This window comes from Chiloscyllium plagiosum, unplaced genomic scaffold, assembly GCF_037043375.1.
Source record: "Chiloscyllium plagiosum isolate Xiang-an unplaced genomic scaffold, Cpla_swu_hap1 HiC_scaffold_7, whole genome shotgun sequence".
In the NCBI taxonomy this organism is placed as follows: domain Eukaryota; kingdom Metazoa; phylum Chordata; class Chondrichthyes; order Orectolobiformes; family Hemiscylliidae; genus Chiloscyllium; species Chiloscyllium plagiosum.
Window position 1 is genome coordinate 106,256,663 of NW_028270145.1, and position 25,794 is coordinate 106,282,456.

Consider the following 25,794-nt stretch of genomic DNA (forward strand, 5'->3'; position numbering starts at 1 on the left):
CTTTTGTCATTTGGTCACAAGACAGGGCCATCACCAGCAAACATTAACTGAGCATCCCCAACTGTCCTTGAGAAGTGATGGTCAGCTCTCATCGTCAATACAACTGATTTGTTTCAATTCTGAAGAAGAGTCATACTGAACCCAAAATGTTAACTTTGTTTCTCTTTCCACAATGCTGCCAAACCTGCTGAGTTTCTCCAGCATTTCATGTTTATTTCAGATTTCTAGCATCCACAGGAATTTGGTTTGAATTGTTTGCCAGGCTTTAGCTCTATTCCTGATGAAGGGCTTTTGCCCGAAACGTCGATTTTCCTGCTCCTCGGATGCTGCCTGACCTGCTGTGCTTTTCCAGCACCGCTCTAATCTATTTCAGAAGGCAATCAAGAATCAATCACATTGCCCTGCTTCCACGATCCCATGTCAGACAAATGAGGTTAGAATGGCAGATCTCCGTCCCTAAATGGCATTAGTGAAACAAATATGTTGCAGGACTCTGGTAGTTTACTGATGCTAACTTTTTATTCATGATGGATGTGGGCATTGCTGGCTGTGCCTAACATTTATTATCCATCCTTAATTGCTCTTAAGAAGGTGGTGGTGCAGTCTTGAACTATTGTAGTTCATGCAGTGTAGGGACACCAACAATAGTCAAGATGAGAGTGGTGCTGGAAAAGCACAGCAGGTCAGGCAGTATCCGAGGAGCAGGAAAATCGATGTTTCAGCCAAAAAGCCCTTCATCGGGGCTGACGAAGGGCTTTTGCCCGAAACGTCGATGCTCCTGCTCCTCGGATGCTGCCTGACCTGCTGTGCTTTTCCAGCACCACTCTAATTTCGACTCTAATCTCAAACATCTGCAGTACCCACTTCCACCCAGCTACAATAGTCCACTAGCTCTTCAAATGAGCATCATTACCGACTGCTAATCTGCTGTTTTTTCAGCATACCCTTGCACTTTATTTCCATTTAAATAAAGATCCAATGCCCTTTTTAGTGTCTCAATTGAAACTGTCTCCACCACACTTCCAGGCTGTGTATTTTATGCCCGAACCACTCAATGAAAGAATAAGTTTTGCAAGTATTAGTTTTTAGTGTTATTGAGTCATACATGTTTTACAGCCCTGAAAGAGGCCCTTCATCCCATCATACTCATGTCAATCATCAATTTACTCTAGCACTTGACCCAGAGTCTTACATGTCAGTGTTTCAATTGTACACTTAAAATGTTGTAGGTCGCAGTCTCTACCATCTTTCAGGCAGTGAGTCCCAGATACTGACCATCCTCTAGACGAAAATAATCTTTCCTCAAATCCTCTCCTTACTTTCTGTTCCTTGACTTAAAAACTCTGTCCCTTGTTATTGACCCCTCTACTCAAGAGGAAACATTTTCCCTATCTACCACTGAGAACTTTGTACACATGAATCAGATTCCACCCTCAGCCTTCTCTTTTTTGAAACTTTTTTTCATGTTTTGTGGATGTCGCTAGCTAGGCTAGCACTGACTGGCCAGAAGGCAGTTAAAAGTAAATCACATTGCAGTGAGTCTACAGTCTACAGACTGGAGAAAGAGGGCAGATTTCTTTCTTTCAGGACATGACTGAACCAAATGGGTTTTTCTGAGAATCCAACAATGGTTGCCATTAGACCGGCTCTCTTTATTTCAGATATTTACTGAATTCCATTTTCACCATCTTCTGTGGTGAAATTCAAAACCAGATCAGCAGAACCTTGGCCTGAGGCTCTGGATTGCTGTCTTAATGACATTTCCACTATGCTACCACCTTCCCATTACTCGAATGGAAAATAAAGCCACTCTTTTTCCCTTACAGTAAATCAGGACTTGTAGAACTAAGGTGCATCATTTAAAAATAAGAGGCTGCCCACTTAAGAGATGAGAAATTGATATTTTTGCCTCAGAAGGTGGTGATTCTTTAGAATTCCCTCGTAAGAGGTATGGATGCAAAGTTATTAAATAATTTAAATTCAAAGGTAGATATATTTTTAATCAAAAACAGGAATTGCTGAGTAAGTCAGCAGATCTTGCAGCATTTGTGCTGAGAAAAACAGAGTTAACTCAAGTCGAGTCCTGTGACCCTTTAACAGAACTGAAAACAGCTTGGAACTAGTGGAATAAAACAAAGAGATCTGAAACAAAGTCAGATATTGTTGAAGATATTTGGGTCGAGCAGCATTTGAGAGGAAAAAAACAAAGTTTACATTTCAGGTCTAGTCACTCGTCTCAGTTCTGATGTAAGGTGCAAGGTCGCTAACCAAAGATGAGATGTTGTTCCTCCAGACTGTGATGAGCTTCACTGGGGCACTGCAGCAGGTTTGAAACAGGCAGGCTGGCCAGGGAACACAGTGGGGTTGATGTGGCAGGCAACAGGAAGCTCAGAATCATTTTATGGACAGAGAGGAAGTATTCGGCAAAGCAGTCACCCAGTCTGTACTTTGTCTCCCCGATGTACACAGTGAACACAGCAGACTAGATTGAGAGAAATTCAGGTAGATCACTGCTTCATCTTGAAGGTACGTCTGCGGCCTTGGGTAGTGAGAAGATGGCATCATCAGAACGGATGTGATGGAAACTGGGTGAATAAAATGGAGTGCTTATGGGAAGCAGGATGTGAGGACGTATAGTCAAGGTAACTTGAGTAGTCATTGGGATCGTGGTAGATATTAGTGGTCAGTCTATCCCTAGAAATGGAAACAGATGTTGTGAATGGAAAGGGATGGTAAGAATGGGGCACATATTGAAGAGAAGGAAGTAGCATCTATGTTGCTGTTGAGGTATGAAGAAAGAGTTGTGGGGTACGACACAAGTAAGATTGGAACAAAAAACGTTCTGCATACCATGTTCCACAAAGTGATAAGCAGAACAGGCATCTGTTACTCTTTGTTGAATAATCAATAACTAGATAGAAGACAGTGGGTGATGGTGGAGGGTTGCTTTTCAGACTGGAGGCCTGTGACCAGTGGAGTGCCACAAGGATCGGTGCTGGGTCCACTACTTTTCGTCATTTATATACATGATTTGGATGTGAACATAGGAGATATAGTTAGTATGTTTGCAGATGACACCAAAATTGGAGGTGTTGTTGACAGCAAAGAAGGTTACCTCAGAGTACAACGGGATCTTGCTCAGTTGGGCAAATGGGCTGAGGAGTGGCAGAGGAGTTTAATTTGTATAAATGCAAGGTGCTGCAGTTTGGAAAAGCAAGTCTTAGCAGGACTTATACACCTAATGATAAGATCCTAGGGAGTGTTGCTGAACAAAGAGACCTTGGAGTGCAGGTTTATAATTCTTTGAAAGTAGAGTCGCAGGTAGATAGGATAGTGAAGAAGGCATTTGGTATGCTTTCCTTTACTGGTCAGAGCATTGAGTATAGGAGCTGTACAGGACATCGGTTAGGTCATGTTTAGAATATTGCATGCAATTCTGGTCTGCTTCCTATCAGAAAGATGTTGTGAAACTTGAAAGAGTTCAGTAAAGATTTACAAGGATGTTGCCAGTGTTATGAAGGTGTAGAGGTCCTGTACCTTTAAGAGAGTTGAAAAGCTAGCAAAACTGCCTGACACAGCACAAATTGATCTGAGCAAGGTAACTCTGAAACACATGTTCAACACAAATAGAGGAGCTGGGTTGCCATGAGACAGAAACAAATTCAAATTCAACCAATCAATTTAAGTTATGCCCAAGATACCAAAATCCAATCAAATGTGAATTTAATATTTTGATAATATTAAAACCAACGAAATGATCCAATGTCTCGGGGCATAAAACCAGACATTTTGTACAGTTGAGAGAGAACTGCCAAACAATCAACACATGTAGGTTGGTAGCTCAAGAGCTCTCTGAGAGGTACCTGTCTATGAGGTGTCTGCACCACAGAACACTGAAACTGACCTGGAGAGAATCTACAGAGGAAAATCTACAGAAGAAACTGTACGGCAAATCTACAGCAAAGCTGACTGGTTTTGAAAAGTTATTTTTTTTGTAAATTTTAATCGGAATTTTTTTAATGGGACTAGTATTGTAGAGTGGGAGGTAAAAGATAGGTTTAAGAGAAAGAAGTTGTAAATTGTTGCTATTTTTAATATTCTCTGCTCGACCTGAAGAATAAAGTTGCTAATTTTTACTTTAAATATTTACCTCTGGGATAGCTCTTTGCCTCTGGGATTTTAACAGATTAGAGCACGGGGTGAATCTTTTCTGTGTTGCTGGTTTAAATTAGCAGAAGGGTTTCCTTTGTGTTATAACAGATTGGGGGCTCATCCGGGATTTGAACAGGTTTAGGCAGATTTGAATAGATTTGGGGTACAAAAAATCCCAGTAGATTTAAACACTTGCAGGTTAGTGTCCTAGATCTTTCAGTAAAATGGAGGTGGACAATTTGTTTAATTTCAGTGTTTTGGTTGGTTAAATTCAAAGTGAAAGAAATGGCTCTTAAAATTGCTAAAGTTGTTCTGGAATTTGAAGATGATTCTCAAATTTGCCAAGAAAGTTTAAAAGGAAAGAAAAAGGCCATAATTTGAGAATTAGCAAAGAAGTAAGATTTAGGTTTAACCAAGGACAAGAGGAAAGCTGATGTTGTAAGGGAATTACTCAAACACTTCAGTGTGTCAGAAAAACAGACGAGTGTAGTCAAGGTAGAAAAACTTAAATTACAACTGAGGAAAATGAAGTTAGAAGATAAACAAAGGGAGACAGAAGAAAGAGAGAGGGAGAGAGAAAGAGAGAACGAAGAGTGAGAGGAAAAAGAGAGAAGGTTCTTAGCTGAGCAAAGACAGAGAGAAGAAAGGGAGAGACAAAAAGAGAGAATTTGAATTTGAGAAGTTGCGACTTAGTCATAAAGTCAAGTTAACAGGATGGAGATTAAAAGAGAAGGTCGTGATATATACGAATATGCCAAAACTCCGCCACATTTTGAAGCCTTCTTTATTTCATTTGAAAAATTGGCTAGGCAGATGGAGTGGTCCAAGGATTTATGGGTAACGCTAGTTTAGGTTAAACTAGTAGGCAGAGCTAGTGCGGTATTTGTCGGACTGTCAGATGAGGGGTTAAGAGATTATGGAGAGGTCAAACAGGCTAATTTAAATGCTTATGAATTGGTACCAGAAGCAAATAGACAGCAGTTTAGAAACATAAAGGAGGAACCAGATCAGACTTATATTCAGTTTGAAAGAATTACAGAGTCATTTTGATCGATGGGTACAGGCCTTAAAAATAGATAGGACCTATGAGGTTCAAAAAGAGATTATGCTTCTGGAAGAGTTTAAAAACTCACTTCCAGAGATGGTAAGAATTCATGTAGAGGAACATAAAGTTCAAGAAGTGAGAAGGGCAGCAGAATTAGCAGATGAAAACATGTTGGTGCATAAGACAAGCTTCAAGCCAGAAATTTGTCCAGTGAGGGATAAAAGTTGGGAGAAGGGGACATCCTACACTTCGAAACAAAAAAGTAGACAATTCTGCTAAGAGTTTACCACAGGTTAAAAAAGAAGCCCAAGAGAGTGGAAAGGAGATGAATGGCCTCAGATATTTCCACTGTGGTAAAGTGGGACACACAAAGCCACAATGCTGATCATTAAAGAAAAGCACTGTGGGAAAAGATGTGATTAAAAAAAATTAAGCCAGTGGCATTCCTGAAAGTAGCAAAGGGAACCCCAAGAACAGCCAAGGAGCTGCAGGAGAGTGCACAGCCTGGGCAGGGGCTAGGTATGGAGTTAGTACCTTACCTCTGTAAATAATTCACATCTGTGGGTAAAGTTTACTCAGGAAGAACAGGGGGAGAAGGGCAAGAAGTTATAATTTTGAGAGATACAGGATCTAACCAGTCACTGATAGTAAGAGATGAGCAACTTTTTCTGATCTGTTACCTGAGAGTATGGTATTTGTGGGATAGATGGACAGAACTTTAGCGTTCCCTATGTAAGATCAGGTTGGAGTGCCAACTCAAGACTAAGAAGTAACAGTGGGAGTGATTGACAGAGTGCCAGTACCAGGAATCCAATTTGTTCTTGGGAATGATTTAGCAGGACCAAGGTGGGAGTGACATCCCTTGTTGTCCAGAAACCCAAGGAAGACTAAGAAACTGAGGAATCAAAACAGAAATATCCTGGTATTCTCCCAAATTGTGTAGTAACCCAGATCCCAGTATCAAAAGTCACAGCACAAAGCAAAAACTAAAGAGAAAGATGAAGGAGTTGAGGTTCAGTTAACGGATACCCTGTTTGACGTAATGGTACAGGAAAAACCTGAACAGGAGTAGGGTCAGACAGAAGTGTTTGGTCCTGAAAGGCTAAGGGACTTGCAACAGAAAGACAAGATGACAAAAGATATATATGTGGATGTGTATTCCGAAAAGGAGGCAGAGAATATTCCAAAGGGTTATTATCTAAAAGATAGAATCCTAAGATGGAAATGGAGACAATGGCAGGTTAGTGCAGAGGAGAAATGGCTGTTGCTGGTAACATACAGACAGGAGATGTTATAGGTAGCACATGAACTACCTGGAGGAGGGCACCTAAGGGTACGAAAGACTCAGGCTAAGGTACAAAAACATTTTTATTGGCCTGGGATGCATGAGGATGTGGTTAACTTTTGCCAAACATGTCATACATGCTAAATGGTAGGTAAGCCACAGGCGGTAATAAAACCAAACCCTTTTATGCCAATTCCCACGTTTGAAGAACCTTTCACACGGGCTATGATTGATTGTGTAGGTCCCCTCCCGAGAAGTAAAAGTGGGAACCAGTACTTTTTAACCATAATGGATGTGTCCAACAGATTTCTGGAGGCAATTCCATTGTGGAGTATCAAGGCAAAAAGGGTGGTAGAGGAGTTAGTAGCTTTCTTCACACGGTATGGGCTACCCAGAGATTCAGTCAGACCAGGAGTCAAATTTTACTGCTCAGCTGTTTAAGGAGCTTATGAATGGCTTAGGTATACAGCACTTTAAATCCAATGTGTATTATCCTGAATTCCAGAGAGCTTTAGAAAAGTGGCATCAGGCTTTGAAGGCCATGTTGAGAGCATACTGTCGGGATTACCCAAATGATTGGGATAAAGGTATCCCACTCATATTGCTTGCCATGAAAGATGCCCCAAACAAATCTACTTAGTTCACTCCGTTTGAGTTAATATTCAGGCATGAAGTGAGAGGCCCATAAAAATAATTAAAGAAAAACTGACAGACAAAAGTTGGAGATCTCACACTTACATTACTTACCAGAGGTGAGAAAGAGATTAAATCAAGTAGTTGAGTTAGCTAAACAACACCTAAAGAGGGCACAGCACAGAACGAAGCAGGTGGCAGATAAAAGCTTTGAGACTCGGATGTTTTCTCGAGAGGATGATGTGTTAGTACTGTCACCAATGATAGGAGACCCCTTCAAAGTCAGGTTTAATGGTCCCTATCAAATTGAGAAAAAGTTGACTCAGGTGAACTATCTAGTAAAGATGTCAGATAGGAAAAAACGGTATCGGGTAAGTCAGAAGAACATGTTGAAACCACATTATACTAGAGAGAAAGAATTGGAGAGACAGGTGCTAGTTACTGCCTCACAGAGTGAAGAATCAAATCCAGATGGTGTGAATTTTGATGTGCCTCAAAGTGTGTTAAAAAATGACGTCCTTGAGGAATGGGATAGGTTAGTAAACTACCTATCTCAGGAGCATAGAACACAGTTGAAAGGCTTGTTACTGCAGTATACGGACATAGGTAAGAATCAGATGGGGAGGACTAATGCGATTGTACATGAAGTAGACGTAGGGAATATTGCTCCGATAAAACAGCACCCCTATCGGCTTAACCCTTTCAAAGCCAGACAGGTCCAGATGGAGATGGAGGCCATGCTCGACGAGGACATCAGCGAACCAAACCAGAGTGAGTGAGTTTGCCAATCATCTTAGTTCCCAAACCAGACAGCACTCAATGATTCTGTGTGGCTTAGCGGAAGGTCAATGCCATTACAAAATTGGACTCATATCCAATTCCTAGATTGGAGGACTGTATTGAGAAAGTTGGACAAGCCAGTTACATCACCATGTTGGACTTACTGCATGGTTACTAGAAAGTACCTTTATCAGACATGGCGAAAAAATATTTCTGTGTTTGTAACCCCAAATGGGCTACGTCAGTTTGAAGTGATGCCCTTTGGAATGAAGAACGCAGCTGCCACATTCCAAAGACTCATGAACAGAGTTGTGGCTGGGTTAACAAACTGTGCAGTCTAATTGGACCATGTAGTGATCTTCAGTAAGTCCTGGAAAGATCACATGGTATAGTTGGCAGAGCTCTTTGAACAACTACGAGAAGCAAAATTGGTGATAAACCTAAATAAAACAGAATTCGCGAAAGCAGAGGTGACGTTCTTGGGACATAACATCGGTCATGGAAGGTTGACCCCATGGGATATAAAGACGAAGGCCATCGAGGAATTTCCAAGACCAAGCGTAAAGAAAGAGGTGCTTTGATTTTTGGGACTCAGCAGATTCTATCAGAAGTTTGTTCTAAACTTCAGCAGTGTAGTGGCACTGTTAACTTATTTGCTGAAGAAGAACACAAAGTTTTGGTGGACAGAACAATGCCAAGAGGCGTTCGACCATTTGAAAGCAATGTTAACCATCACACCAGTTTTAGCTTCACCAAACGTTATAAAACGTTTTAAAGTTGCCACCCATGCTATTGACATAGGAGTTGGAGCTGTACTGCTAGGGAAAGATGATGATGGGATTGAACTGTCAGTTGGTTATTCTTCGAAGAAACTCAACATCCACCTGAAGAAATACTCCAAGATTGAAGGAGAACTACTGAGTTTGATCCTGGCCTTACAAAATTTTGACATGTATGTCACGAACAACGTGTTGGAGACAGTCGTGTACACAGATCACAATACTCTTACATTCTGAGAACACTTTAAAGACAAGAATATGCGACTATTTTGTTGGAGTCTTATGTTACAGACTTTTAATTTACATATCATACATGTTGCTGGCCATAAGAATATAATCTCGTATGCATTATTAAAGATTTAACTGATAAAGTATAGATAAGATTGATATCTATTCAATACTATATTTATGTGGGAAGAAGTTAATATGAACCTAGATTACAGTTATATGTATGTCATGATATTGTAGTTAAGGATTACAGAAAAAAAATGACGCTATCTTTTCATTATGGTGGTTCATTTTTTTTTAAGGAAGGAGGTGTTATGAAGGTGTAGAGGTACTGTACCTGTAAGAAAGTTGAAAAGCCAGCAAAACTGCCTGACACAGCACAAAGTGCTCTGAAAAGGTAACTATGAAACACATGGTCGACACAAATAGTGGAACCGAGTTGCCATGAGACAAAAACAATTCAAGTTCAGCCAATCCATTTAAATTATGCCCCAAGATACCAAAATCCAATCAAATGTGAATTTAGTATTTTGATAATATTAAAACCAATTAAACAATCCAATGTCTTGGGGTATAAAACCAGACATTTTGAACTGTAGAGAGAGAACTGCCAAAAGACCAGGCTATTATCTCAAGAGCTCTCTGAGAAGTACCTGTTTGTGAAACTGACCTGGAAAGAATCTACAAAGTAAAATCTACAGTGGAAACTCGGCAAAGCTGACTGGTTTTGAAACATGTTTATTTTTGTAAATCTTAATCAGGATTGTTTTATCGAACTAGTATTGTCGAGTGGGAGGTAAAAGATAGGTTTAAAAGAAAGGAGTTGTAAATAGTTGTTAATTTTAATATTCTCTGTTGAACTTGAAGAATAAAGTTGCTAATTTTTACTTTAAATATTTACCTCTGGATAGTTCTTTGCCTCTTGAATGTTAACAGATTACAGCACAGTATGAATCTTTTCTGCGTTGCTGGTTTAAATTAGCAGAGGGTTTTACCTCGTGTCATAACTGATTTGAGCTTTAGCAAGAGGCTGAATAGACTGGAGCTGTTTTCCCTGGAGCGTTAGAAGCTGAGGGGTGACCTCATAGAGATTATAAAATCATGACGGGCAAGGATAGGATAAATCCGAGATGGGGCACTCCAGAACTAGAGGGCATAGGTTTAGGGTGAGAGGGGAAAGATATAAAAGGACCTAAGGGGCAACTTTTTCACACAGAGGATTGTGCGTGTAAAGAATGAGCTGCCAGAAGAAGTGGTGGAGGCTGGTACGTTTGCAGCATTTAAAAGATATCTAAATAGGTATATAAATAGGAAGGGTTTAGAGGGATATGGGCGAAGTGCTGGCAAATGGGACTAGGATAGGTTAGGATATCTGGTCGGCATGGGTTAATTGGACCAAACGGTCTGTTTCCATGCTGTACATCTCTACGACTTGATAATAATGAGTCATACTTTGCATTTCACTGTGAAATGGGATATAGGGAATTTGAATGATTTTTTTTCACCCAAAGGATGAGCTCAGTTGACTGGACGACACAGAATGACACCAACGGCATGGATTCAATTCCCACACCAGCTGAGGTTATCATGAATATCCCATCTTCTCAGCCCCACTATTGGAATATTGCGTGCAATTCTGGTCTCTTTCCTATCAGAAAGATGTTGTGAAACTTGAAAGGGTTCAGAAAAGATTTATAAGGATGTTGCCAGGGTTGGAAGATTTGAGCTATAGGGAGAGGGTTGGGGCTGAACAGGCTGGGGCTGTTTTCCCTGGAGTGCGGAGGCTGAGTGGTGACCTTATAGAGGTTTGCAAAATTATGAAGGGCATGGATAGGATAAATAGAAAAAGTCTTTTCCTTGGAGTAGGGGAGTCCAGAACTAGAGGATATAGGTTTAAGGTGAGATGGGAAAGATATAAAAGAGACCTAAGGGGCAACTTTTTCACACAGAGGGTGGTATGTGTATGGAATGAGCTGCCAGAGGAAGTGGTGGAGGCTCGTATAATTGCAACATTTAAGAGGCATTTGAATGGGTATATGAATAGGAAGGGTTTGGAGGGATATGGGCCAGGTGCTGGCAGGTGGGACTAGATTGGGTTGGGATATCTGGTCGGCGTGGACGGGTTGGACCAATGGGTCTGTTTCCATGCTGTACATCTCTATGATTCTCCTGTCTCCTGAAGCACTTTGACAGTCACTCTCTCTTTCTAATGAGATAGTGTGACTATGGTGACTTTACTGTTAGGATTTGGAATGCACTGCCTTGGAGAATAGTCCAGGTCGGTAACCCTCACTTGGATAAACACTTTGAATGCCATAGCATGCAAGGCTACAATAGTATACCTATTGCAATAGAGCCTCAATGAGCTAAAGTGAGGGCTGCAGATGCTGGAGATCAGAACTGAAAATGTGTTGCTGGAAAAGCGCAGCAGGTCAGGCAGCATCCAAGGAACAGGAGAATCGACGTTTCGGGTATAAGCCCTTCTTCAGGAATGAGGAAAGTGGGCCTGAAGAAGGGATTATGCCCGAAACGTCGATTCTCCTGTTCCTTGGATGCTGCCTGACCTGCGCTTTTCCAGCAACACATTTTCAGCTCAATGAGCCAAAGACAATAAGAAATATGGACAGGAGTATACCTCTCACACCCTTGGGCCTTCACCGCTATTCAGTAGGATCATGGCTGATCTGACATTCCTCATGTCCATTCTACAGCCCTTTCTGCGTAACCCTTAATTCCTTGACTGATAGGCATCTATCTCAGCGTTATATACACTCAAAGACTCTTTCCCCACAACCCCAAAAAGGCTGCAGATGCTAGAATCCAAGGTAGACAAGGAGGGGAGGTTGGAAGAACACAGCAAGCCAGGCTGCATCAGAAGGTGGAGATGGGTCCTGAAGAAGGATTACAGCTGAAAGATTGACTTCTCCACCCCCTGATGCAGCCTGGTTTGTTGTGTTATTCCAGCCTCCTGCATACCCACAACTACCTGTAGTAATGAGTTCTAAAGATTCACAACCCTGTGAGAGAGCAATTCATTCCTCTTCATCTCACTCTTAATTTGGCCCTCCAGTACTCTGAGACAATGCTCTCTGGTCCCAGACTCTCCTATGATGCTGGGTTTAATGAGTTGAAATTAAAAAAAAAACCCTGGGTCCATGGTGTGTTTTGAACTCGCGCCTCTGGGTCCTCAATGGGGTCCGACGACAGGTGCACGCGCCTCCAGCAAGTGTCTTGGAGGGCGGAAGAGCGGCGCGCACGCGCAGTGTTCTGCGCTCCCGACCCGAGCAAGCGACGCGATCACGTGAGAGATAGAGCGAGGGTGACGTCGAAAGACGGTAGCACGTGCGTTGATGACGCCATTTGCGTCGCATTCGAGCGCGGATTGCGAGCCGACGTCGGGATCAGGGCGCGGGTGGCGCGAAGACGTCGCGGTCTGGGCGCGGGTGACGTCACGACGTCGCGGTCTGGGCGCGGGTGACGTCATGACGTCATGACGTCATGCCGTCGGAGGGGGTGGGGAGCAGCAGCGGGAGTCCGGTTTGTGCCGGCACCTTGTTTTGATTTGGGAGCGGGGCCGGCTGCCAACGGTCAGCTTTACCGGGGCGGGGGGATGTGGGCCGCCCAGCAGGAGGAAGGCCAGCCGCTGCTGGGCCCGGCTTCTGTTGGAAGCCGCCTGTACCGGCGCCGCTGGCTCATCCTGGCCGCCTTCTCGGCGCTGGGATTCCTGCAGGGTCTCCTGTGGAACTCGTGGGGCCCCATCCAGAACTCAGCCAAGCAGGCTCTGGGATTCAGCACCCTGGACATCACGCTGCTGGTGCTGTGGGGCCCCATCGGCTTCCTGCCCTGCTTCATCTTTATGTGGCTGATGGACAAGAAAGGTGAGGGGGAAAGAGGGAGGGTCTACTCAGAGGGGGTGGGGTATTCAGAGGTCTGGGGGGAGAGGACGGGTGATATACAGCGTGTATATGCGGGTGGCAGAAGACGGGGTATACAGGGGGTAGAAGGGAGGAGGTGGGGGCTATACAGAGGGGTAGGAGAGAGAGGGTAAGGGGTGGTGGGGGGTATAGATAGGGTTAGGGGGAAGGAGGGAAGGAATGTGCAGAGGGTTGGGGGGATGTATGGAAGGAGTATACGGAGGGGTAGGGGATGTACGGAAGGAGTATACAGAGGGGTAGGGGGATGTACGGAAGGAGTATACAGAGGGGTAGGGGGATGTACGGAAGGAGTATACGGAGGGGTAGGGGGATGTACGGAAGGAGTATACGGAGGGGTAGGGGATGTACGGAAGGAGTATACAGAGGGGTAGGGGGATGTACGGAAGGAGTATACGGAGGGGTAGGGGGATGTACGGAAGGAGTATACGGAGAGGTAGGGGGATGTACGGAAGGAGTATACGGAGGGGTAGGGGGATGTACGGAAGGAGTATACGGAGAGGTAGGGGGATGTACGGAAGGAGTATACGGAGGGGTAAGGGATGTACGGAAGGAGTATACGGAGAGGTAGGGGGATGTACGGAAGGAGTATACGGAGGGGTAGGGGGATGTACGGAAGGAGTATACGGAGGGGTAGGGGGATGTACGGAAGGAGTATACAGAGGGGTAGGGGGATGTACGGAAGGAGTGTACGGAGGGGTAGGGGGATGTACGGAAGGAGTGTACGGAGGGGTAGGGGGATGTACGGAAGGAGTATACGGAGGGGTAGGGGGATGTACGGAAGGAGTATACAGAGGGGTAGGGGGATGTACGGAAGGAGTGTACGGAGGGGTAGGGGGATGTACGGAAGGAGTGTACGGAGGGGTAGGGGGATGTACGGAAGGAGTATACGGAGGGGTAGGGGATGTACGGAAGGAGTATACAGAGGGGTAGGGGATGTACGGAAGGAGTATACGGAGGGGTAGGGGATGTACGGAAGGAGTATACGGAGAGGTAGGGGGATGTACGGAAGGAGTATACGGAGGGGTAGGGGATGTACGGAAGGAGTATACGGAGAGGTAGGGGGATGTACGGAAGGAGTATACGGAGGGGTAGGGGGATGTACGGAAGGAGTATACGGAGGGGTAGGGGGATGTACGGAAGGAGTGTACGGAGGGGTAGGGGGATGTACGGAAGGAGTGTACGGAGGGGTAGGGGGATGTACGGAAGGAGTGTACGGAGGGGTAGGGGGATGTACGGAAGGAGTATACGGAGGGGTAGGGGGATGTACGGAAGGCGTATACGGAGGGGTAGGGGGATGTACGGAAGGAGTATACGGAGGGGTAGGGGAATGTACGGAAGGAGTATACGGAGGGGTAGGGGGATGTACGGAAGGAGCATACAGAGGGGTAGGGGGATGTACGGAAGGAGTATACGGAGGGGTAGGGGGATGTACGGAAGGAGTATACGGAGGGGTAGGGGAATGTACGGAAGGAGTATACGGAGGGGTAGGGGGATGTACGGAAGGAGCATACTGAGGGGTAGGGGGATGTACGGAAGGAGCATACTGAGGGGTAGGGGGATGTACGGAAGGAGTATACAGAGGGGTAGGGGGATGTACGGAAGGAGTATACAGAGGGGTAGGGGGATGTACGGAAGGAGTATACAGAGGGGTAGGGGGATGTACGGAAGGAATGTACAGAGGGGTAGGGGGATGTACGGAAGGAGTATACAGAGGGGTAGGGGGATGTACGGAAGGAGTATACAGAGGGGTAGGGGGATGTACGGAAGGAATGTACAGAGGGGTAGGGGGATGTATGGAAGGAGTGTACGGAGGGTAGGGGGATGGAGGGAAAGAGTGTGCGGAGGGATCGGGGGATGGAGGGAAGGAGTGTGCGGAGGGGTCGGGGATGGAGGGAAGGAGTGTGCGGAGGGGTCGGGGATGGAGGGAAGGAGTGTGCGGAGGGGTCGGGGATGGCGGGAAGGAGTTTGCGGAGGGGTCGGGGATGGAGGGAAAGAGTGTGCGGAGGGGTCGGGGATGGAGGGAAGGAGTGTTTGCAGAGGGGTCGGGGATGGATTGAAGGAGTGTGTGCAGAGGGGTCGGGGATGGAGGGAAGGAGTGTGTGCAGAGGGGTCGGGGGATGTACGGAAGGAGTGTGTGCAGAGGGGTCGGGGGATGTACGGAAGGAGTGTGTGCAGAGGGGTCGGGGGATGTACAGAAGGAGTGTGTGCAGACGGGTCGGGGGATGCACGGAAGGAGTGTGTGCAGAGGGATAGGTGACGCACTTTGGGAAGAATAACAGGAAGAAAGATTCTTGGTGGTGAGAATGTGCAGAGGGATCTTGAAATCCATGTGCATAGATCTCTGAAAGTTTGCACCCAGGTGGATAGTGCTGTTAAGAAGGCATACAGTGTGTTAGGTTTCCTTGGTAGAGATATTGAGTTCCGGAACCACAATATCATGCTGCAACTATACAAAACACTGGTGCGGCCACACTTGGAATATTGTGTACAGTTCTAGTCGCCCCATTACAGGAAGGATGTGGAAGCATTGGAAAAGGTGCAGAGGAGATTTACCAGGATGTTGCCTGGTCTGGAGGGAAGCTTTTATGAGGAAAGGCTGAGAGACTTGGGTCTGTTCTCATTGGAAAGAAGGCTAAGGGGAGTTTTGATAGCGACATACAAGATGATCAGAGGATTAGATAGGGTGGACAGTGAAAGACTTTTTCCTAGGATGATGACATCAGCTTGTACGAGAGGGCATAACTACAAATTGAGGGCAATTCAAGCATGGTCATCCACCTGACTTCATATCTTTAGGCTGATAGGAACCTGGAGCACCCAATGAAAACCTATGCAGACGTGGGAGAAAATTAGCAAACTCCACACACAGTTGGCCGGGGGTGGAATCAAACCCAGATCCCTGGTACGGTGAGGCAGCAGACCCACCACTGAGTCACCACGTTGCCTCTCCCCAAGGGTGGGGAGAGAGAACTTGGAAAGAGAAAATAGTTTGGAGGAGTGAGGGGAAAGAAGTGAGAAATCTGGCATATGGAGGGAAGGAGGAAATGCATGGTGGAATGAGTGGGGTTTGCACAATGGGGTTGATTCCTGGGAAAGGGTGAGGAACGAGTCTTAATTTGGGATAGACATGGGGTGTGTTGGTGGAATTAGTATGATCAGTCAGGAGGTAAGGCTGTGTGGGGAATTATGGTTCATGTTTGGTTGGAGGGATGGAGAATGGGAGCTTGAGAGCTTGAAGTGAGGCAGCAGTAGGTGGATATTGTGTATGGATTTGAAGGACACTTTGCCTTCACAGAATTCTGATCAATATTTCCTCCTCAATCAGCAACACTTATAATAGGTCACCTGGACATTTACCACATTGCGATTTGTGGAAGTTTATTGTATGTACATTGACTGTTGTCTTTGCTATTGCATAACAGGGACTATGCTTCAAAAGTATTTCACTGCCTATAAAGTTTGAGTGTTTTTGGGCCATGATAGGTGCTATAGAAAATAATAGTTTTTATAATAGAGTTGTGTGACAGTTGCTGCATTTGTAATGTTTGAATTAATTGTGAAAATTAACTGCAACACCACCCCTCCCACCCCTCAAAAAATCTGCCAGCTGCATTCATGAGTTTTGAGCATAATAAGATAGCAAAAGCGAGGTTATCTTTGTCAGTCATTTCTGTACAAAAGTCTGGGTTGCTGGGTCCTTACTCTGGCAGCCTTGTCTTGCAGAAGGTTCAGAGAGGGAGCATTATAAACCAAAGCAGCAGGCATTGCCAGTTCATGTGTCATGTTGTGTGTGAAGACTTGCGTGACTTCTTGGAGTTGTCATGCAGCTGATGCGTGTTGTATATTTGGAATGGGTCTTTAACACGATTGCAAACATTTTCATCTTGGTAAACATCTTCCACCCTTTGTAAACATGAGCTTATTCCAAAACTCTGCTTTCCACATCAGCTTGCACTGAGCCCTCTTTGCTCATCACTCTGGGCGTTCTGACTTGCATTGGATCCCCTTTCATTGATTTTGTATTTCTTATCCTTGTTCATAGATTCCACAAGCACAATAATGCTTAGGTATGGGCTGCTCCAAATCTGGTCTCTTGCTATTTTGAATTGCTGGCTGGTTACTGTGCTTTTTAGCTGCCTTGGTCTTAATCTCAGGAATACCATACCAAAACCACACTCCTCTCTTTAAGATGAAAATCACACAGCACCAGGTTATTGTCTAACAGGTTTAATTGGAAGCACTAGGTTTCGGAGTGCTGTTCCTTCATCAGGTGGTTGTCATCACCTGACAAAAGAGCAGCGCTCCGAAAGCTAGTGCTTCCAATTAAACCTGTTGGACTATAACCCGATGTGTAATTTTTAACTTTGTACACTCCTGTGCAACACCGGCACCTCCAAATCATGGCTCTTTAAGATGCTTCTTCAAGCATGTCTGTTTGACCAATCTTTTCATCATTTGTCTCAATTTCCTGTTATGTGGCTCAATGTCAGGTTTTGCTAACAGCCCTGTAACATGTCTCTGCATGCTTTCCTGAGTACATTGCACGGAAATGAATACACATTGTTGCTCCTTTTGTAAAGCTCTCTACTAGAGTGGTTCAGGTGTAAATCCTATCGTACATGTCACCATGAGTGAAATACTCCACAGTGGCTGGTATCCCATTAGCAAGTCACACTTTATTTACGTGTGGAATGTCATTCATAGTGACGTAGCTTCCTCAGAACCAACTGAGTCGACAGAACTTCTGACACTCCTGTTTATATCTGCTCCCTGTTTGGACAGGTTAACAACCCCAATCAGGGAATTCATATTGAGGTTCACCTAGCTGACCTCGTTAGTCACTACAGTGAGTATGAGATGGTGCAATCTGTACAAACAGGAGGAGTTGCTCTTAAATTGAAAAGGAAAATAAAATATTCGTTTCTAGGAACTGGGATGGAGGGGGAGGGAGGAAATGAATGCTGTGCTGATAGGAATTTCTGCTGTTGAAACTGACATATGGACATTGGGGAACAGGAGCAAGCCACTTGGCTCCTTTAGCTTCCTTGCCTTTCGGTAATATCGTGCATGATCTGCTTACTGTTCTAATTTTTTTTAACCCCTTTACTAAGTATATTTGCCTCTCCACTTTGGTCGCAAAAGCTGGAAGGCAGATTATTATCTGAATGATTGATAGATTGGGAAAGTGTGAAGTGCAATATGACCTGAAAGTCACTGAAAGTAAACATGCAATTGCAGCAGTCGTGATGAAGGACTTTTGCCTGAAACGTTGATTTTCCTGCTCCTTGGATGCTGCTTGACCTGCTGTGCTTTTCCAGCACCACTCTAATCTTGACGCTGATCTCCAGCATCTGCAGTCCTCACTTCTGCCAATGCAATTGCAGCAGGCAGTGAAGAAAGCAAATAGTATGTTGGCCTTTGTAGCAAGGAAATTCAAGTACAGTAGCAACTTGTTGCAGTTGTACATATCTTTGATAAGACCACATCTTGGAGTACTGGTCTCCTTATCTGAGAAAGATTCTGGTGTGGAGGGAGTGCAACAAAGGCTTACCAGGCCAATTCCTGGGATGGCAAGAGTGATGTGAAACGAGACTGGATTGGTTACGACTACATTCATTGGCGTTCAGAAGAATGAGAAGAGACCTCATTGAAACTTAGAAAATTTTAACAGGATTACATATCGTCAACAGAAGATTACATAGGAAGGATGTTCCCATTGACCAGGGAGTCCAGGACCAGTAGGCACAGTCTAAGCATACGGGATAGGCTGAATAGGACTGAGATAAAGAGGAATATCTACTCCCAGAGACTGGTGAGCCTGTGGGATTCTCCGCTGAAGAAAGGTATTGAGGCCAAAATATTGAATGTCTTCAAGAAGGACTCCGATATAGTTCTTTAGGCTGAAGGGATCACAGAGTGTGGGCAGAAATCAGGAGCAGGGTTCTGAGTTGAATGATCAGTCATGATCCTATTGAATGTGAAGCAGACTCGAATGGCTTACTCCTTCTGCAGTGAGCAGTGATAGCAGTGAGTTGAGGGGTGCGTAGCTTAAGTTACTATATTTTACATTAGGATTAAATCGCGGCACAACATCGTGGGCCAAAGGGCCTGTTCTCTGCTGTACTTTTCTATGATCTAGAATTAAGGGACACTGTTTTAAAAATAAGGGGTCACCCTTCAGATAGAGCTGAGGAGAATTTTGCCTTTCCACAGACAGTTAGAAGTGATTGGAACCCTTGTCCTCAAGGGGCAATAAAAGTAGAATCTCTGATTTTTGAGGCAGAGAAACATAGAAAATAGAAGGAGTAAGCCATTCGAGTCACATTCAACAGGATCATGACTGATCATTCAACTCAGAACCCTGCTCCTATCCTGTATGCTGAGACTGTGACTCCTGGTACTGGACTCCCTGGATTTATTTCTCCTTGTGATAAATGATAACGTTCTATTAGCTTTGCTAAATTCTTGCTGTACCTTTAATGCAATAAGACAGTCAGCTCCCTCTGGATCTGAGCTCTGCAATCTCTCACTGTTCAGGAAATAGTTGTTTTTATTCTTCCTGCCAAAATAAACAGTTTCTCATTTTCTGCACATCCTCCATTTGGAAGATCTTTGATTAACCTATTTATAACCCTTTGTAGCCTCCATATGTCCATTTTATAATTACTTTGCTACCTGTCTTTCTGTCATCAAATTTAACAACTGTATCTTTGGTCTCTTCATCCGAGTCATTTCTATACGTCATGGGGAAAAAGAAAATTAAGACTTCAGCATTGATCTGCAGCAATGACCTACCCATCGCAAGGGGAGTCTTGTTGTAATTGTGGGGAAGAGGATAAAGGATAAGAATGCACATGTGAGGAATTGGAGGACGCATCTCGCAATTGGAGTTGAACCCTGGGTTGAGATTCGAATGGCATCTGATTTATTCTTTGTTTATCTTTTACAGCTCATCTGCATCCACCTTTTGCTAATTAACTTTTGGCCTATTACCATCAACTCCCCCCAGCCACCACCACCAAGCTCTGTAATTACTTAAAACTTATGTTGTCCCTTAACCTTTACAGCTTTGATGAAAGATCCTTTACCCAAAGCGTTAACTTTGCTCCTTTGCACCGATGTTGAGAATGTTCTATGTAATAAAGCATGTTTGTTTGAAGCATCTCTGTGGAAAGTGCAGTCTTCTGACATCTCGGCTTGTGATTTTACAAATGGCCCTTCTTATACAAATCTGTTAAAAAAAAAAGAACACAGCGGTAAATGCTCGTTTTATACAAATTTTTCAATGAACATTCCCCATCCCAAAAAAAACAAATCACTGTATTTTACACATTATTGAGCTGGTGCTTCATTTTGGAGTGGTTTGTTACTTCTGCTTTACTTAACACAAAATATGTTAATGCAAGCAAAATAAAAAATAAATGCTTTGTTTGAATAGGAACTGGAGGACAAAGTTTATATCCATTAAAAATTATTACACAGCAGTTCATGCATGACTCATTACATTGTGATTAGACATCCCACAGTTGTTTGTTTGTAGTCACACATTATCATTTTAGGAACCTTGGTTTCATTTGACGAGCTCCATCCAGAGACTGGTTATCATGTGCTGTTGAGCTGCAGTGTAATTCAATTTTTGAGGCTGGTAAACCCCTGTTACACAGCTGGCTTTTATTTGTGGATTGTGTTTCCACTGTTGTAAACATAACAACTGACAGTTATGTAGCATCTTTAGCATAGTTACATGTGCTAAGGCACTTCATGGGAGAGATGATTTGGAGGTGCCGGTGTTGGACTGGGGTGGACAAAGTTAAAAATCGCACAGCACCAGGTTATAGTCCCACAGGTCTGTTTGGAAGCACTAGCTCCAAAAGCTAGTGCTTCCAAATAAACGTGTTGAACTATAAACTGGTGTTGTGTGATTTTTAACTTCATGGAAGAGATTATTGTAAAAGGTTTTGATGCCAAGTCACAGGGTGAGATTAGCACATGCCAATTTCCTCTTGCTAATGAGAGAGTAAATGGAAGTATTTGAGAGTTTGAACCACTTGTAAAATAAAACAAAACTACGGTGGCTGAATGAAGTTAGCATTTCTGCATCAATGTGTTCATACATTTCAAGTTTCCACTCAATCAAGCATGCTTTTATTGCATGAAGTATGTGCTTGAAAAATATAGTACATTAGCTTAAAGACAGTGGCTTTTCTAATGGCAACACACAGCATTGACAACCATGCAATCAAGGTTGAATATATGCAGTGACTTGAATGATTAGCAAGTATATTGTGAAGGAATGTTTGCCAAGACACAAAGGGATCTTGTCGTTTTGTCTCTGTCAATTTCTGCAGTCCTGAAGCTCTCTGACTTTGGTGCTCTTCCAGTTTTGGCCTCTTCTTCATACCCAATTTTCATTTGCTCTCCCAGTTGTGGCTACAATTTAGCTGCTGATGTCTGTAGTACTGGAATTTTCTCCCCAAGTTTATTCTTCTCTACTGCCCTTGTTCTCTTCGAACAAAATCCTTAAAACTTAATACTTTGACCAAGTCGTCAGACACATTAACATGTATGGAATAGGAGTACGTCATGCAGCTATTGAAGCTGAGTCCATCATTGGCTGATCTTCTGTTTCAGCATCTTTACTTGTACCATCCCTGTATCCCTTGATGTTTTTAAAATGGAAAAATCTATCAGTTTCAATGCTAAACACTGTTTCTGCAGTCCTTTGGTGTAGAGAGTTCCAAAGTTTCACCATTCCTGGTTGAAGAAATAACTCCTAAATTTAGTCCTAAATGGCATCCTTAATCTAACACCCTCTCCCTGGTTTAAGCCACTCCCAGCCAGCAGAAACATCCACTTGCATCTACCTTATTGATTCCTGTAAGAAAATTCTGTTTGAATAAGATTGTTTCTTGTTCTTCTAAACTCCAGAGAATTTAATCTTTGCTCAGGATGCAATCCCTTCATCCCAGGAATTAGTTTGGTGTGCCTTTGTTGTCCCTTAGTGGCAAATAATGTATAAAGAGACCAAAATGGCACCCAGTAAAGCCATTTTAGTCTCTAGATAATTGCAGTAAGATGTCATTGCTCCTGTACTCTTGAGCTCTTAATGTCCTTATGAAGCCCATTGTGATGCTTTAACATCTTAATGGAACTCTCAGTAATGCAAGTTACTGTTGAACAAGTCAGGTGATTGATTGTATTGGCTGGAAAAGCGCAGCAGGCTGCCTGGCCTGCTGCGCTTTTCCAGCACCACACTTTTCAATTCTGGTCTCCAGCATCTGCAGTCCTCACTTTCTCCTGATTGATTGTATCTGCCTGGAAAGAAGTTAAACCTGGCATTTAATCTGAAACACAATGCAACATTCATCCAGCACAATCCCAAGATTTTTGCATGGGCTCTGTGCTCAGCTCCTGAAATGGAACTTAAATGCAGAACCTTGTCACTTCAGTGTCTAACCAATGGTGCCATGTTGATACTTGAACCAAGCTGAGAGAAAGTTGTCTCATCATCTACTGCAACCAGTTCTCTTCTGCTGGTTTCAACACAGTAACACAAGCAAACACCGCTTCCTGATGCATTGCCATTATATCTATCTCCATTCCAAAAGACGAGGCCTGCAATTAATAGTGAGAATCTTAAAGTTTTGACCTTGGCACTGACCCATGGCATCCCTTAAACTCTTAGCAAATTTCTATCTCAACTATCTTACAATGTTTATTTTATACTGTTTGCCAACAGTGTTAAAATAGTGCAGAAAAATTTAATTTGGTTTTAGGAAATTACATTAAGCATTCTGGAAATAACTTCTCAAATTGATTTCAAGGCTTTTATCTTAATTTTGTTTTCCTTATAAGTGAGATGAGGGCTGGTACATAGCCTGGCTCCAGATTGCTTTTCAGTGCTTGTGTGAGAGGGTGTGATTTGCCTTCCCTTCTAATTGCATAAATGATGATTGGTTGTTAAACTCTTGCATCCCTTTGTTTTTATATTTGCCTAGTGTAACCAAGGTGGGGAAATCACTGCCCGAGGTTTCAGGGAGCTGAATGATATATTTTTCTATTATGAAACAAAGAACTGTGGATACTGGAAATCTGAAACAAAATCAGAAATTGTTGAAGAGTTATCATTTCATTAACAAGGGTCTGAAGAATGGTCACTGGACTCAAAACTACCAAGATCAATGTTTGGAGGGAAGCAGACGTGAGAGAATGTAAGAAAAATGGAGAACGGATTTAATGTAGTCAGTTTCTAAAGTTAGGGGCCTCGAGGTTATAAAATTCCTAAACAAAAATGAGGTCTTGTTTCTCGAACTTGCATTGTGCTTCATTGGAATGTTGCAGTGGGCCCAGGACAGAAATATTAACATGAGCGCTGGCAGGAAAGTGGAGTGGGGACAGAGTTGAGATCAGCCATGATCGTATGAAATGATAGAGCAGGCTTGAGTGGCTGAATTTTTTTACTCCTGCTCCTCATTCTATGGATCACCCTTTAACCTTCTAAGAAATGAATCCATGTTTCTATAATCTCCTCTTGTAATTTAATGTTTGGTGGTTTTGTCATTCTGGTAAACCTACACTTGAATCGGGGGCAAGAGTGTGGTGCTGGAAAAGCACAGTAGGTCAGGCAGCATCCGAGGAGCAGGAGAATCGATGTTTCGGGCATAAGCCCTTCATCAAGAATCTTCATCAGGGTTTAGGCCTGAAACATCGATTCTCCTGCTCCTCGGATGCTGCCTGACCTGCTGTGTTTTTCCAGCAACACGCTCTCGACTCTGAGCTCCAGCATCTGCAATCCTCACTTTCTTCTGCACTGGAATTACTCAATTATGTGTTTCCCTTAAGGTGTCATGCTTGGAACCAGGCAGAAAATTCCTGTTGTGGTCTAACCATGGATTTGTGAAGCATTGTTTCATCTACTCTAAATGTGAAGCACCGTATCCTGTTATTACCATAACCATTTTCTGTACCTGTTCATGACGTTTGGATGATTTGTCTATTTGGAGTTGAAGTCACTTTAGATGTCCATTGTTTTCAGCTTGTGCATAGAAAATAGGTGCAGGGGTAGGCCATTCTGTCCTTCGAGCCTGCATCACCATTCAATATGTTCAATTTCAGTATCCCGTTCCCGCTTTCTCTCAATACCCCTTGACACTTTTAGCCGCAAAGGCCACGTCCAGCTTCCTCTTCAATATATCTTGGCCCCAGTAGATTTATGTGGGAGAGAATTACACAGGCTCACAAGTCCATGTGAAGAAATTCTTCCTCATCTCAGTCATAAATGGCTTGCCCCTTATTCTTAGACCGTTTGGAAATTACACTTTTCTCTCATGTCAAATGTTCAAAGTCAACCCCATGCTTCCCTCCATTGAAATCTGTTTTCTAGAACTTTGCCCATTCACATCTTGCTAATACCTGAATATAATGTTGTCACCACCTACACTGTTTACAGTACCATTTGTCATTGGCAACTTTGGATCTGTGGCATTCCATTGTCATAGTTATTAAATGTAAATATTTGTGGCATAACGACAGATTCTTGTGGGGCACCACTGTTCCCATCCAATTAGTACACTCTCCCTTTGCTAAACAAAGTATACTGATTTATTGCTATCACATGTCCCAAAGTACTTTGTATTCAAACAGGGACTTATGAAGGGTAGTTGTTGTACTGCAGGAAAGGGAGCTGGCAGGTTCCCACAAGCAGCATTGTAGTGATCATATATTTTTGTGATGACTGCATGGTAAACATTGTCCAGGACATCTTTTGTAAGGGGGCCACAATAGCAGCTATGTTTTTTTTATATAGACCACTAATGCTACTGTGTGCATCCTGCCTTTGTAGCTAATAATCTTTTAGTTTCCTGAGGGCTAGAAGGTTTATGTCCTGTGATATGTGTCACATTGCATTCTCGATTTACAAGGACAGAGGAAAATCATTTACTGGTATTGTATACATCTGTGAGGGACAGTGATGTAGTACTTTGGAGTGGCAGCACGATGGCACAGTGGTTAGCACTGCTGCCTCACAGTGCCAGGGTCCCAGATTCGATTCTGGCCTTGGGCGACTGTATGTATGGAGGTTTGCACATTCTCCTCGTGTCTGCGTGGGTTTCCTCCCACAATCCATGGATGTGCTGGTTTCCATTGCCAGCGTTTGCTCCATTTGAATCAATAGCAGAGATTTTTTAAAACCATTCAGGCTGGGCAACACCATGCAACACATCTAAGATTAGATTTCCTACAGTGTGGAAATAGGCCCTTCGGCCCAACCAGTCCACACCGACCCTCTGAAGAGTAACCCAATTCAGGTGAATTGGCCATGCTAAATTGTCAACAATGTTAGGTGCATTAGTCAGCGGGAAATGGATCTGGGTGGGTTACTGTTCGGAGGGTCGGTGTGGACTGGTTGGGCTGAAGGGCTTGTTTCCGCATTGTAGAGAATCTAATCTTAAATGTGTTGCATGGTGTTGCCCATTTTGAATGGTTTAAAAAAATCTCTGATATTGATTCAAATGAAGCAAATGCTGGCAATGTATACCAGGCCAATGTACAATGTAAAGAGCAAGTTTGGTTGGCATTTAGTCTGAGAGCTTTTTTCCTTGAAACCGACTGGCAGAATACTCATCCTAGCTTTCTTTCATTTTGCATGCTGTTTGAATTATCCAGCATTTGTGTTGTTCAGTCCATTTTTTTTCAATTGCATGATATGTTTGAAGCCCTAAAACTACATAAAGTCTGCCTCTGGTCTGCGATTCCAGCTCGCTGCTCTTTGAACAATATCAGTACTTCAGAGGCTTGTGGTAGCAGGAAAATATCTGACTCTCAGCAAACTCTTAATTGTACTCTTCAGTTTGCTGTTCAAGATTACAAAAGACTTCTGGTGCTTCTTTGCCTTAATTCCTGTGTCCAAAACTGGAACTTTTCAGGGTTTTTAAAGCATACTGGCTTGATAAGCTC

General features: G+C 43.5%; 1 protein-coding gene and 1 long non-coding RNA gene across 3 annotated transcripts in view; one reads left to right on the forward strand and one right to left on the reverse strand.

The window, feature by feature from the left end:
- Window positions 1-25,794, reverse strand: part of LOC148149676 (uncharacterized) — a 141,530-nt gene that overhangs the window by 64,336 nt on the left and 51,400 nt on the right. The window contains exon 2 of the long non-coding RNA XR_015757732.1: window positions 19,926-20,068. This is a non-coding gene — a long non-coding RNA (uncharacterized LOC148149676). The remainder of the gene's footprint in view (window positions 1-19,925; window positions 20,069-25,794) is intronic.
- slc49a4 (solute carrier family 49 member 4) overlaps window positions 12,434-25,794 on the forward strand; it is a 70,410-nt gene continuing 57,049 nt past the window's right edge. For both annotated transcript variants that reach the window (XM_043694263.2, XM_087989342.1), the window contains exon 1: window positions 12,434-12,780. In XM_043694263.2, the coding sequence (XP_043550198.1) occupies window positions 12,513-12,780 (268 nt within the window). In that variant the 5' untranslated portion in view covers window positions 12,434-12,512. The remainder of the gene's footprint in view (window positions 12,781-25,794) is intronic.